At 38.1% G+C, this 15,440-nt stretch overlaps 2 protein-coding genes across 2 annotated transcripts in view; both read left to right on the plus strand.

The window, feature by feature from the left end:
- The window catches only part of LOC134747270 (cathepsin O-like), a 160,054-nt gene that overhangs the window by 24,519 nt on the left and 120,095 nt on the right, over positions 1-15,440 (plus strand). The gene's annotated exons all lie outside the window — the stretch shown is intronic.
- On the plus strand, positions 5,685-15,366 carry LOC134747217 (galactose mutarotase-like). Its single transcript, XM_063681815.1, has 6 exons — positions 5,685-5,781; positions 10,474-10,625; positions 11,065-11,280; positions 11,791-12,053; positions 13,991-14,150; positions 14,737-15,366. Exons 1-6 carry the CDS (start codon positions 5,775-5,777, stop codon positions 15,049-15,051), a joined length of 1,113 nt encoding a protein of 370 aa, XP_063537885.1. The 5' UTR covers positions 5,685-5,774; the 3' UTR covers positions 15,052-15,366.

Here is a 15,440-nt window from a genome sequence, read left to right on the forward strand (position 1 = left end):
TCCCTAGAATGCGTCGCAGGCATTTGTTTATGAACACCTGCAGACGATTGGTGACATCTTTCCTCACAAGCTATGTCTCGCAACCGTACAGCAGGACCGACTTGACGTTGGAGTTAAACATCCTGATTTTCGTACAACGAGTTATCACGGTGGACGTCCATACAGGCTTCAGCTGCGCATATGCTCCTTGTTGATGCGCGATTCGACAACGCTGTCCACTCCCCCTGACGGATCGACCACACTCCCTAGGTACGTAAATCGCTCAACTTGCTCAACTGCTTCACCGTCGACATATACTGGCGCTGCATCCAAGGTGTTAAGGCGCATGTCCTTTGTTCTCGAACAGTTTATGCGTAAGCCCTCGTCTGCAGCAAATCCCGCAAGATCATTGGCCTTGGATTGAAGATGTTCCCGTGATGTTGCGAGTAAACATAGATCGTCGGCAAAGTCAATGTCTTCGAGGCTTCCTCCATTAACCCACGGGAGCCCCCTCCTCTCTTGGCTTGTTACTCTGCGCATCACGTCATCCAAAACGACGAGGAACAACAACGGCGATAGCAAACAACCCTGTTTCACCCCAGCCGTGACAGGTATACGGTCTGACAACTGCCCTTTATGCATAACTCTACAAGAGGAACCCATATAAAGATTTTGTATAATTTTTATGATCTTGTTTGGTATACCTCTTTTCCTCAGTATGCGCCATATACTTGCCTACTTGACTCTGTCGAACGCCTTCTCGAAGTCCACAAACAGTGTGAAGAGTTCGCTGCGCATTTCGTTGCACTGCTCCAAAATCATACGTAAAACGTTGATTTGGTCAATGCAAGACCGCCCTGCTCTAAATCCACTCTGTTCGTCCCTTAACGTGCAATCGACAGCACTCGCCATTCTGTGTAACAGGATCTTGCAGAGGACTTTGGAGCACACCGGCAACAGATTTATTCCTCTCCAGTTGAAACATTGGGACAAGTTCCCTTTTTTGGGCAACTTTATTACTATTTACATAATATAATTAAATAAATTAATAGATACAAATCAAAAAATGTCTTACAAATAATCAATATTATGTCAACAAATGTTATGCATTCATGTCAAAAACAAAATACGGGATTATTAACTAAGTACGAGTATCTCCTATTGATCGTTATGTTCTAAATAATCATTTATTGCATGTCACAAACCAGTTATAAAGGTGGTACATGTTATTGTTTTTTTGTTTTAACTGATAATAATTCTCTTTATTTACATACAAGATAAATACAGTGGTACCACGTAAACGAAATTAATAACTAGCTTAAATCTAAAACAGGTCCTGGGCTTTATTGGGTTAGTTTAAGTGACGCCCTGTAAGGACACAGCAACATCCATACTACAGTTAACTTAAATCATTGGCAGACGTTTGTGTTTATTACCAAATTGATTTCGTTTTCAGCAACTTATAGACTGCACCTATTACCGCGAAGAAAACAAAAGAGAGTGCGGAAGAGGAAGATCCCCGATCGAAGTGTTCGAGTTTCTATGCTCCGAACACACGAGGCTAGCAACGGATGTCGACTATCCCCTCACGAATGCTGATGAGCAGTGCAAACATATCCCTGGAGTTATTAGTTTGAAGAGCTTTAACAATGAGTGGTAATTTGGCAAAGTACTTATACGAGAGTGGAGAAGCTGAATTGTTAATAACACTTAAAAATAACGTTAGGTAAAGGTTAGACAAGACCACAGCGGTGATTTATGCAGCACGGTAATACCATACACAATTGAGAGGTTTTTCGGTCAAATTGTATAGCGTTCGTTAGGTTTGGTTTGTTCTTAATAAAAGTTTGCTAAGCGGTTTGCCTCGAAACTTTCAATCGAAACCTCGCATTCAAAAGAATTGAAACGACACGAAATCACTAATTTGTAACTTGTGTGAGTTTATTTTATATCTATTAGTTGACTTAAACTATTATTTTTTAGTAAACATAAATAATTTCAGCGAAATGTATAAAGATGAAAGGAAATTAGTAGAAGCTTTGAACGACGGCCCAGTGACGGCGCTGGTCTGGGCAGAGCTGCTATTCAACTACGACAGAGGTGTCATCAGTTGGCATTGCCAGTAAGTTATAATAAAGGTCTTATTACATCTATCCTGCCGTCGAGCCTTACGATCGGTACCGACGTCGGGTGCGAACAAGATCGTTTTCAATTTCACGAAATATATGAATATCGTTAACAATATTTGATGTCGACTATCCCCTCACGAATGCTGATGAGCAGTGCAAACATATCCCTGGAGTTATTAGTTTGAAGAGCTTTAACAATGAGTGGTAATTTGGCAAAGTACTTATACGAGAGTGGAGAAGCTGAATTGTTAATAACACTTAAAAATAACGTTAGGTAAAGGTTAGACAAGACCACAGCGGTGATTTATGCAGCACGGTAATACCATACACAATTGAGAGGTTTTTCTAAGCGGTTTGCCTCGAAACTTTCAATCGAAACCTCGCATTCAAAAGAATTGAAACGACACGAAATCACTAATTTGTAACTTGTGTGAGTTTATTTTATATCTATTAGTTGACTTAAACTATTATTTTTTAGTAAACATAAATAATTTCAGCGAAATGTATAAAGATGAAAGGAAATTAGTAGAAGCTTTGAACGACGGCCCAGTGACGGCGCTGGTCTGGGCAGAGCTGCTATTCAACTACGACAGAGGTGTCATCAGTTGGCATTGCCAGTAAGTTATAATAAAGGTCTTATTACATCTATCCTGCCGTCGAGCCTTACGATCGGTACCGACGTCGGGTGCGAACAAGATCGTTTTCAATTTCACGAAATATATGAATATCGTTAACAATATTTGACATGTAAAAAATACTTTGTCTCGTTGTTATAGCGGCAACAGAAAAACATCATCTGTGAAAATTTCAACTGTCTAGCTAACACGGCTCATGAGATACAGCCTGGTGACAGACAGACGGACAGCGGAGTCGTAGTAATAGGGTCCCGTTTTTACCCTTTGAGTACGGAACCCTAAAAAACCAGAGGGCCTACCGCGAACACCGAAGTTTAAAAATTGATAATGAACGGAGGCGTACAGCGCCATCTACATTAGCTGTTAAATTCGAAGCACGATTGTCTTAGAGATTGTAATCAATGGATCTCGGGTTAAAGATATTTTTATTTGTCTCAAAAGAAATATTACATTTCACTTATTGAGATAGGTCGATACATGCAAAAAATATGTTGGCTACTGAGCGTTAACAGTAATGCAATAATTATTTGTGCAACAAGAGAGGAAAGTTGGTTTTTCTTGCGAGTGTTTATTGTGAGTCCCGAGAAAGCGAAAGATTCTAAAGTAGAATCTTGAGCGTAGCGAGGGGCTCAAAAACACGAGATGTAAAATAACTTTGCTCTCATGTTGCACACATAATCTTTCACCTCAGTAGTGAGAACATATTGAAGGTTAAAATGTATTTCGAATTACACAGAATAAACAGAAAAAAAAAATGTTATTTAATATGTAGTATAATACCATACCATACCATACGATACGATACGACACGACACGACACAACACGACACGACACGACACGACACGATACCATACGACACCATTCGACACCATACGATACCATACGATACCATAATAAAAGTATGAAGTGGCAGTTCATGGCCTTCACTAAATTAAAAAACTACATTGTTTCACTCCCTGGAGTGAGGAAAATAGGCTTGTTCGAGCTGCTGAGGTGAAAAATACATATTATGTTTGTTAGAGGGACAGTAATAACAAAATGAGCAAAACAATAAAAACTGACATATCTTTGGTAAATAACCGTTATATTTTTTTTCCAGGGTTAAAGAAGACAAGTTAGACCACGCCGTTCAAATCGTGGGTTACGACACGACCAGTAACCCTCCCTACTACATTATCAGGAACTCTTGGGGGGATGATTGGGGTGAGGGGGGGTATGTGAGGCTCGCTATCGGAGGCAACCAGTGTGGAATTGCCTACTCTATTGGGATTTTAGAAGTTTAAATGTTTTACTTGTAGTCTTATGATAGTATATAGTATAACGTATTATTGGCACCAGTGCGACCGACAGGCAACCATTAACCCGACACTTCAATTTTTATCCAAGAAACTAAGGGTAGGGAACCGATCTCCCAATACGGCAACACTGTGCAGGTACGGACAGTTAGCGTTATTTATTTTAGATAATGGGGTTTGTACTCGTCAGGGAAACCAGATAGCATGCAGTTAAACATAAATATATGTTTGAGAAAATCTGATTTAAATAAATAAATAAAATAAAATAAAATTTTATTTATACTTTTCGTTAAAACGTAAGTAGTAGTAGTACAGTACAACACAGGTTTACATAAAATTTACAGAAATTGAGGTACAAAGGCGAACTTATCCCTATAAGGGATCTTTTCCAGCTTACCTTCGATTAGATGAGGGGGGAAAGTATTGGTTTTAATTTAAATAACCTCCTCCCTGATTGGTAGGTAATTAGGCAAATAGAAAGGAATTTTATTAATAATGTGGTAAATGTAGTGTACTTCACGACACTCATTATTAGAGAAAATAGAGATGCCCCGAATAGTGGTTTTGGCCCCTAATACCGAATATTTGGCCCCTCTCTCGGCCGAAGCGAACATTTTGAATCACGTTAATTATTAAAACCGTTCGCCAACAAAGCACAACGTATGCTAAGATTTAACTTTGCATGGTAGGCAACATTCGGACGAATACCGAATATTCGGCTAAACGGCCAAATAACGAATAGTAGTAGTAGTAGTAGTAAACTCTTTATTGTACAAATATACATATTAAAAATTACATGGTACAAATAATAAGATAAAATAATAATAGTTGCCGAATATTCGTGGCATCTCTACTCATTATACAGGTACATACTGTCCTATATTTTTTAAACGAAAGTTTGTGGTATAAGTAGCATACATTTCCGATAAAGGTTCCAATTGGTCAACCACATAATTATAAGTAGGTACTATTGAAATAATTAGTGTAGAGATAGATAATAACTATAATAAGATAGTAAAAGAAAAGCACCTATTTACCTAGTTACAAAAATAAATGAAAAAGACATGAGTAAACAGTTTCCTTTGAGTACTGTTATTTTAATGGTATGATTTTATTTTGCTTTGCCGCGTTCCGGACAAAGGAGCAAAAAGTCCTGACGTACGAGTATGGCAACCCTAACTGCATTGGCCAAGTGAGCTATTTATAATAATGATCGATGGAGGTCAGTGAACCTTTCTTAGGTTATAAAGTTATGATATATACTTATATTGCATAGGCCACAAGTTTATTTACTTTGGCTGTACATGACATCATTGTGCAGCAATAAAATGATTATGGGTGCAATAAACATACTCAATAATATGTATGAGTAAATGGATCGATCAATAGTAGGTACATACCTAGTACCTACACCTACATATTCTACAGGAACTATTATGAACAAACTACGATCAATTTTAGTAACTCTAAAGGATAATTTATGGAAATATTGAATGTGAAATAGATTCCAGAGGCCAGTCCACTTTTACAGATACACCCACGTATTTATCGCCGTACATGTAAGAACAGCAACACTGACCATCTGTGCACCTTACACCATTACATTAAGGCTTATAAATTGTCAAAGTGGACGATGGTAATAGCGTACCTGTGTTATCATTGTTATCAAGTGCGGCCAACTTCACAGTTATAAAACGCCGGTGGCTTCTGTCAACACACAGTTCTCGTGTCACATATGGCCGGTAAGTGTTTCATTATAGTTTCATTCTTTATTTATTTTCGTAAATATAGTGTACCGTATAACCACCCAGCTTTCAGTAGGTAAGTACTACAACTATAGACCACAAGTTCAATACTAATTACGTATTGTGTGGTGTAAATAACAATTCCTTTTTGGTTTTGTCCGAGTTTTTTCTTCCACTTGTGTAAATAAACATAATTATTTCTAATTTTGACATAGAACTTCAGCATTCAAAAGTTGCGTGCTTTTGGATTATATTTGCATGGTTTTACGGTAGTTAAATAGTACTAGATAACAATAAGTAGCTGCAAAGATAGATATAACTCCGTAATAGATGGATACAGTCTAAGGAAAAAAGTGCCTCGAAAATCAAGAAAATTTTATTCTCGTTCAGAGGGCGCTATTAGCTTTGGCCTACTGTCGTATAGATGGCGTTGACGGTTTCGTTTGTTATTTAACAATTTTAACGTGTATCAGTGAAAGAACATGGGTCTAAATCATAAAAATAATTAATGCAAATAAAAAAACTCATTTATCCATATTTAAATACATTTTATCGTATTTTTATAAATCTTCATTTTTACGTTTAAAGTGTGTCGACAGATGGCAGTGAATTTACTGGGGTTACAAAATTTACTATGACAGTACCGCTCTAGTATAAGTTACTCTTTGGTAGCTGTAAACACAAGTACAGAGAGCTCGGACTGAATAATAGTAGTAGATCTTATTACGATGCAATAAGGTTAGGGATGGTACCTATTTTTACCCTGCCTAATGCCACTTAAAGTAGGTACAGTAGAATCGGCTTATAATGACATCGAAGGGAAGTGACAAACATGTCATACTAAGCGGATGTCATATAGTCTCGGCATATAGTTGATTAACTTCCTATTTTTGTTACGTTTTCCCAATTAATCCCAAATTCATTAGCGAGAAATGAGCTTTATTAGCTTTTGCTTTTATTAGCATTTTTATTAGCTTTGTACTAGTTGTAGGTACTTAATATCAACTGTCAGTCTGTCATTGAGAATCCAAAACTAAAACGACCCATGTGCCCCGCAGCTTCTAACCCTTTGCAGGGAAATACGTGAGGCACGGCCACGAAAACCAGCGAAGATGTCAGTATAACCGGTCATTATAACATAAATTTGTTATGGTTGTGAACTGGTTTTGATACGACTAGACGATTGTCTTGGTTATTGACGCGCATCTTACCTCACGCACGACTCACATCAATTAGCGAGCGATCTTGAAGTTCGTATCAAAATACGATCAAAACCGTGACAAATTGTTAAATCAGAATCAAGCTCCTGGAGAAGTAGAGGACCAGTAATAAGTAATAACATATAGGTATACTAATCTATGTAGTGGACAATCTTTATACGTTAGTATATTATGTATAGTAACATGAGTATTTTTAGGGTTCCGTACCTCAAAAGGAAAAACGGAACCCTTATAGGATCATGCGTGCGTCTGTCTGTCTGTCACAACCTATTTTCTCCGAAATTACTGGACCAATTAAGTTGAAATTTGGTATATATATCTGTATTTTGTTTATTTCAAACTTAATTGTGTTACATATCATTGTGGGAATTTCAAATATATTTTTCATATTTTTTTTATTTTTTATTTTTATAATTTTTATTTTTTATATAATTTTAGAACAAATAGTAAAGAAGTTATTTAAGAAAATAGGCAAAAATTGACCATTCCCCCCCTTTATCTCTGAAACTACTGTCTAAAATTTTGAAAAAAAAAAAAAACAAAATAGTTCTTTACCTATAGATGACAGAAAAACTTATTAGAAATGTGCAGTCAAGCGTGAGTCAGACTTAATTACATAGTTTTTGATCCGACCCCTATGGGTTTTTAAAGACATTTCAATCACGTTTCACATAAAAAATACATTGTTAAAAATTGTGTAACATTAACTTTTATTTCAAGCTCGTGGCTCATAAAATGTTAGTACTTACAATAAAACTTAACAAACTATGTTAGTGACTATAAATATCTTAACTAAATTTACAATAGTAAACCGTTAATGGGCTTGTGAAGTCCGCAACAGTGTATAATGTACGGACAGTCAATCCTGTCCGCAATCATACTTAGGACGATGTTGGGGCTGGCGCGCACGCCCTGACGCCCTATGTAATGTACGGAACCCTTGGAACGCGAGTCCGACTCGCACTTGGCCGGTTTTTTTTATAATAGTTATTGTGGTATAAACTATTATCGTATGTGGTAACCTGTATTCTTGAAAATAAATACTTTGAATATGAACCGATGACTTGGCCAAGATTGCAAAAAACGTGTAGGATTTGATATGATGGTGAGAATATGGAAAAAATGTGGATAAAACGGCTCATAACTGGAACTAGACTAGACTAAAAAATCGAAAAGCTAAAATCATCCAGATAGGTACTAGCCCACTTAATTCCGTCCCCTATATCATTCCTAAAAGCTATTCAGTCTGTAATAGGTAATACCTACCTGTATGGGCAAGTTAAGGCAAACTATAAAGCAATGAGGGCATTGAGAGCTACGGGAGATCAAAACCGAGATGGAGACTAATCACAGGAACTCGACAAGTGGTCACGATCCTCAGTAATGAGGAACCAACACAAGAAGAAGATATGGGCATTGACAATCAACCAAGTTTAGTTTTATGCCACATTGCCTGTGTTTATATTTTAGATTTTACATATTTACCACGTAATGATGGTCTACGGTGGCAGCAGCAGAGCATGGTTCCATTTTTAACGCCTGTCACTGTTCCTGTCACTTTCGCACTTACATACTTGTTAGAACGTAACAGGCATGGTGATAAAAATAGTATATATAATAGTAATAGTATATGTAATAGTGATAAAAATGCGACCGTGCTATGGCCGCAGTCATGAACTCGTTTGTGGTCATTTATCGCACAAATAACAGCAGGCGATAAAACTGCACTCTGACGTTGTCTTGTTGTTAAAAATAAAAAAATTTGGTTAATGCCACAGAATAACTAATAGTGTTAATGCCCTCGTTTTCTGATAAATATTTATTGACAACAAAACTCTTGACTGACCCTTGGTGGAAGTTGTTTTTGCAATATGGTTAACGAATTGTAGGTAAGAGTTACACGGAACCGCCGCCAAAAAGCCACTCCCTTACCAGTTACCCTCTCATTTTAAAATGACAAGTTTAAATTACATGTCGTTAGGATGTCGTAATAAAATGAAGGCGTAACTCCGATTGTATGGCGGCGGCTAGGTTCGTGTGACTCTTAACACCTAAATTGGGCTTCCTAAATCTAAGCGAATATGACTAAGTTTATCGCGATAGTTCGCGAATTAAACTTGTCTCTTACCTAATCTGACATATGATAAGCCTCCAAACTGAATGCAAGGCTTCTGTTTTGCTCGGTAAGTCTATGAAATGTGACAATGAACTACCAGAATTTTGGGACTAAAGCGTTAACGTAAATAAATTATAAGGTCAATACGGATATGTATGGATTCGGGTAAAGGATGACTCACGTTAGACCGGGCCGTGACCGGGCCGGAGCTTCCGGCGCTTCGTTTTCTATGCAAAGCATCACGTGATCACCTGTCATGTCATAGAAAAGTAAGCGCCGGAAGCTCCGGCCCGGTCACGGCCCGGTCTAACGTGAGTCATCCTTAAGTGTGGCTGGCATTCACATTTGTGGCCTTTTTACACATTGATTAGTGTTAATTTCGTTTATTTGCTACTATCTACTTGCATTTAATTGTAAATGTATTTTCCTAAGTGCAGAACACAATCTCTACTCCACCCAAAGCCAACAACACAAACAAGTATAACAAGTATATGAAATCCATCGAACGTAACAGGTAACTCTTAACGCATTCACTGCCAGGGGGCGTGGCCTAGGAACAAACTTGTATGACGGTGAACGCAAATGTGCGTTGGGGGCAGTGAATGTGTTAATGCTCTTATAATGTCATTAAGTACATTCAGATAATTCTTGATAAGCAACATGATAAAACCTTTATAGATCTTGGTACATACACTTGATCAATTATCAATATTGCAATTCAATTAAACATCATACAAGGATCCATCCTGAATAATTACTAATAATTACTATATAGACATTGAAATTAAAAGACTTGTGTCTATTATTTTATCCAGTTAGTTTATTTACCTACCCATGTTGTGCTTAAGTGAGGCGTGTTTTTGAAGGCGTGAAGGTAAATCTTGGATTTAAATAACAGTTCTTGATTATAAAGAGCTATTTCCATTTTTTTGATTAAATTATGATTGTTACGAATTAACACAAAACACCATTATTTACCATTAAGCACCATTATTAAAAAAAATTAACACAAAATCTCCAAACAAAATACAATAAAGAAATCGATAAGAGCCGACAGCAAATAAAGGGGTAAAGCACGGTCCCTTTTGCCGAGAAGGACACAATTGGTCGCGTCAGCAATTGCTAACTATAATTATCGTGAAAACTTATTTCGTCATTTTCAACTAACTTATAATTGTTTTTCAGTGCAAAGCAGTAGAGAACCAAAAGAATTCACACCTATATGTAAATAACTATAAGGTCACGTGGGATAAGAGAAACAGTATGAGTATTCCCTACAAGTGTTTCTCTTATCCTATCTAACCTTATATACAATAGTAATAACTTCTAATTGCTTATGACTGTTGTTTTCAGCAAAGAACCGAGACAATCTCACCATGGTGCGACTAGTGGAAGAGCAGTCAACCCCCTTCAGGAAGGAGATGGTTCGGCAGTTCACGTGGCATTCTGCGTCGGGCATCTCTGTCACTGTCATCTCGTATGGAGCCATCATACAGTCTGTCAAAGTAAGTAGCTATGAGCTATACTTTGGCAAGCCAGCTTTGTCAGTCTGGAACAAAATAATAGTATTTGGGAACAGATAAGACGCGTGATGACGGAACACAGATTGAGTTTTGTTTAGTTGTACTGTAAATTTAGTTTAAAGAAAGCCCGGCGGGAAAGAGGCAGGTAGTTGATGGCTGGTTCCCTGTACTTCTGCAGAACAGAAGGACATCTTTCAGTTCAACGACTTTTAGTATCCTCTCATCTAATTTATCTGTACCGAATGCATCGCGTCGCCGCGTACATAACACATTCTGCTAGTAAGTGTAAGCGAGTCTCCTCCTCGCCACATTGCTGGCAGGAGGCATGCAAGTATACTTGCGGGGGGCAGTTCATGGTCCAAGCAGGGCACCAGAATTTAATAATCAATTGGTTTTAAGATGATATATCCTAAACTTCCAGGTACCCGACAAGAACGGCGAGATCGTCGATATCGTCCTCGGTTTTGACGATGTCGACAGTTACGTCCAGCGCAACGTGCCGTACTTCGGCGCCACGGTGGGGCGCTGCGCCAACCGCATAGCGCGTGCCCAGTTCGAGATAGACGGCGTGCAGTACAAGCTAGCTAAGAATATAGGGGAGAACCACTTGCATGGCGGGATCGTCGGGTTTGACAAGGTATGAGGTCTTATCATGTCCGCTGCAAGCTTTACCAAGTGATGATCATGTCTGCAGATGACCGTAAAGCTTCGTACAATCGCCATCAGATATATTGGAACGGACATGCCTGTATTATCAAGACGTAAAAGTGCTCATTTGAGCACTTTGACCGCTTCGATATTTCTGATGCCGACTTTAAATTCAAAACAAACGTTGCTAAGAAATAACTGAATGTGCACTTTAATACCTTGAAGTTAAGTTTTGTTTACCTACTTGCACTCGTGAATATGTCCGCGAACATACTATGATGATGCTTATCGGTTCTTTAACCTAAACCTTTGACTATTTAACGTAAGAGAAATATGACAAGTGGACTTTGCAGCAATTGGATTGTAACACCGAAACATTCAATGACATTAGGAGATCATAACATTTGGAATGCCAAGTGGTACACCCAGCCTTTCTGACTCTACATATGTCCCCTAAAGAACTTGAGCGGAAAAGCTAAACAGTCTGTGATAATTCTAGGTAAACTGGCATACAACAGTCGACGGCAACAAAGTGATCTTCAGCTATCTCTCCGCCGACGGCGAGGAGGGCTACCCCGGCGACCTGGTAACCAGCGTCACATACGAGCTGACAGACGACGATCGCTTCCACGTTGACTTCCAGTCCATGTCTACGAAGAAAACGGTCGTGAACCTGACTAATCACTCGTACTTCAACTTGGCTGGACATGATGGGGGGGCTCAGGAGTTGATGAAACATGTGGTCGCTTTATTCGCTGATAAGTAAGTTTAACCCGAAGTGCCTAAAGTTATCGTAAATAATGATGCTTATAGCGCCAAGAAATGTTATTGTACTTATAGTAACCTACCTACTTGTTATGGCATACGCTGTCAATGTATAAATCTCGCTTGCTCCCCATAATAATGGCGTAGTAGGTATACAGTATACAATCTCAATATTGAGATTGTTTTGTATGTGACGTATAGCGTTAAGAGGCCGGTGTCGATTTTAGTCGCAAAAATGTAAAATTGATAGATTTCGTCGATGAAATTGTACACCTTTTGTTACCAAATTGAAATAACAAGTACTGCTTTCTATTAGCACGTCTTCTTATCTTGCCTTTTATCAGATCAATTTTTTGAAATAAGACTCACTAAATTAGTAATGATTTTTTTTCTGAAGGACTTTTAGGTAAACGCGCGTAAAGCACTGATTTTGTCGCTCTTATTTGTAAATTTCGTAAAGTTTGGACTGCTAAGAATGGTAAATTTGTATTACACATATTCTGTACTTGACCTTTATCAGATTACATTTTTGTTATATGACTTAGAGTTCGAGAAAATGAAAGTTAAACGAATTCAATTTTCTCCAGAAATTACTTCAAAACAAGTTACAATTTCTCTGAAAATCGACTTAATTTCAACGTAATTTGGATACTTGAACAATCTACAACATTTGCTGAAACTATTCTTATACATCAATTTGTATAATTTACCACCATATTTTTTTGATGAATTTTTAAAAACTGCCCCTTCTCTTCATATATTACCGGTGACGGACGCTCGAGACCTCATTATTAAAAGGCAAGAAGAGAAAACGTGCTAATAGAAACCAATACTTGTTATTTAGATATTACGTAACAAAACGTGTATAATTTCAACGACTAAATCTATCAATTTAAAATTTTTGCTCCAAAATCGACTACGGCCTCTTAAGAGAGGCAAGCAATGTTGATAGGAATTAAATAAACATGGGAATCAAATGTGCGTAAAATTATGGGTTTCGCCAACGTAAAGCAATCAGAATGATCGCTACGATGAGCGAGAGGTCTAAACGCATAGAATAGTTATTTGTTATACAAGGGTGCAAAGTTGTATTTTACCCGCGAGTGTAGAATTGAAACAAGAGCAAGCGAAAGGATCCTATAGGCGAAGCGAGTGGTTCTAAAATAGAATCCTGAGCGTAGCGAGTGTTTCAACACACGAGAAGTAAAATACATTTGCGCCCGTGTATAACACAAAACTTTTCACCTCACTATAGCGAGGAAAATGCAACATCCACAGGCGTTAGATCATCTTCATCACTGGAATCACTCATTTCTTTACGATATTATAACAGAAAACTCTGGAAGTTGTGTATTTTTACGCGAGTCGGTGAGAAAAGTTTTTTAGTAAAAAAATGTTGACAATGTTGACATTTCTGACGTATGAAATGTCAACGATGCGTTTTGAAATTGCATCGACTCAACTTGTGCGTTCAGAATTATATTTAACATCATTATAAAAAAACAAACGTTTCTTATGGAATTTTAAGGTTTATGACTTAAAATCATGAAATAAAGCTAAATTTGGTATTTTTCATTAGATTCTCAAACCATTTATTTAATGATAATTAATATCGAACGAATCATTATCATAAACGATTTACGTTTTGTTATCTGTCAAGCTACTTAAACACGCTCCATCCAAGGTCAAATTACTTTCCCCACTAGTGGATAAAACGCGTTTTTCCCCGCTTGTATTGAAGGATAAAAGACAACTTTCCGAGCTAGTGAGGGGAAAAATATACTCATGGTTAGGCTGAGCAAGTGTATTCAAGGTTTTTGTCTCCCAGAACTTGAACCAGTAATTTTTTTTTGAACCCATATTAATTAGAAGCTATGTGATTATAAGAAACAAACGACAAAAAAATCCTAAGTAATAAAAACATTTTTTTTCAGAATCACTGAAACCGATGAAAACTCCATCCCGACCGGTCGCCTGACCAACGTGGGGGGCACGCCGTTCGACCTGCGCACGCCGAAGCGACTTGGCGATATCATATCTAAGAACCCGAAGCTGTTTGACGACAATTTCTGCATTACTACGTTTGGGAAGGAGGTAACAGGCTTTGTTGAGCATCGTGAGCTGAGGACAAACATTGGTCTCATTTCTTATCTATGAAAGCAATCGTTACAATCGGTATGGTACGGTATGGTCCACTCAATTCACAATTCCCAAGTCAGTTTGACATCAATTTTTTTTGTGGGGATTTTAATGTGGTGTTATTGCCAAGTTTCAATCCTGAATTATATTGGGAAATAGCGTCCCGACTCCTTTTTTAGGGTTCCGTACCCATAGGGTAAAAACCGGCTCCCTATTACTAAGACTCCACTGTCCGTATGTCTGTCACCAGGCTGTATCTGATGAACCGTGATAGCTAGACAGTTGAAATTTTCACAGATGATGTATTTCTGTTGCTACGAAACTCTCTGTGAGCGAGTCCGACTCGCACTTGTCCGGTTTTTTTGTTGAATGGTGCCTGACCGCCAACTGTATTTCCTAGGTACAGGAGCACATTCGCAGTTTGATAATTTTATCTTGATTTGATATTCATTTGACATATCTCTCAGTTGAATTAGTGCGAGAAAATGCACTGCGAGTTTTTTCCTTCAAAAACGTATCAAAAACTGAATCTCCTTTTCAGGATCTCTACTACATCTCCCGCGTCGTCCACCCTCCCTCCGGCCGCTACCTCGAGGTGTACAGCGACCAGCCCGGCGTCCAGCTTTACACCAGCTACTTCCTCCCAGCTCCTACCGACGCCGCTCTCGTCGGCAAAGGCGGCGTCGGCTATAGACGACACGGTGCTTTCTGTTTGGAAACTCAGAAGTACCCAGATGCCGTGCACCATGAGAAGTTCCCTAGTCCGATCTTGAAGCCTGGAGATGTTTATCGTCATAGAGTCGTTTATGCGTTTGGATCGGAGAACGCTTCTGAGCCTACGGTGGTGTCTACTTAACCTTATGACCTCGACTTGTATTTAAATGATTGTACCATTTGTATCAGATATATCTTATTAAATAATTACTTATTCCTTTGAAACGATGACCCAACCTTTACTTTGGACTCAGAAGAATTCTGAAGCATCAGCTTTGTAGCAAAACGTCAGTTTCATAGGTAATGAAGAGCTGTTAAGTCAGATGCCGATATCGAATTTAGAAGCATCGGGTTAATGATTTTGACGAATATAATTACTGTAATGAAGAATGTTTAATACGACGATTTTAATGCTTTGTATTGAGGCCATGTGATTATTATACGATCTTACATATTATGTACCAAATATTTTATTTTATTTGCTGCAACGATCCCAAATGCCTATGAATTTCGTTTAGTATTTATTTCCTG

This window comes from Cydia strobilella, chromosome 14, assembly GCF_947568885.1.
Source record: "Cydia strobilella chromosome 14, ilCydStro3.1, whole genome shotgun sequence".
NCBI lineage: Eukaryota > Metazoa > Arthropoda > Insecta > Lepidoptera > Tortricidae > Cydia > Cydia strobilella.

Excerpts from the sequence above, each read along its gene's own strand:
- LOC134747217 (XM_063681815.1), top strand. Across the intron at positions 11,281-11,790 it reads GGATCGTCGGGTTTGACAAG|GTAAACTGGCATACAACAGT; the intron begins GTATGAGGTCTT and ends TGATAATTCTAG. Across the intron at positions 14,151-14,736 it reads TTACTACGTTTGGGAAGGAG|GATCTCTACTACATCTCCCG; the intron begins GTAACAGGCTTT and ends TCTCCTTTTCAG.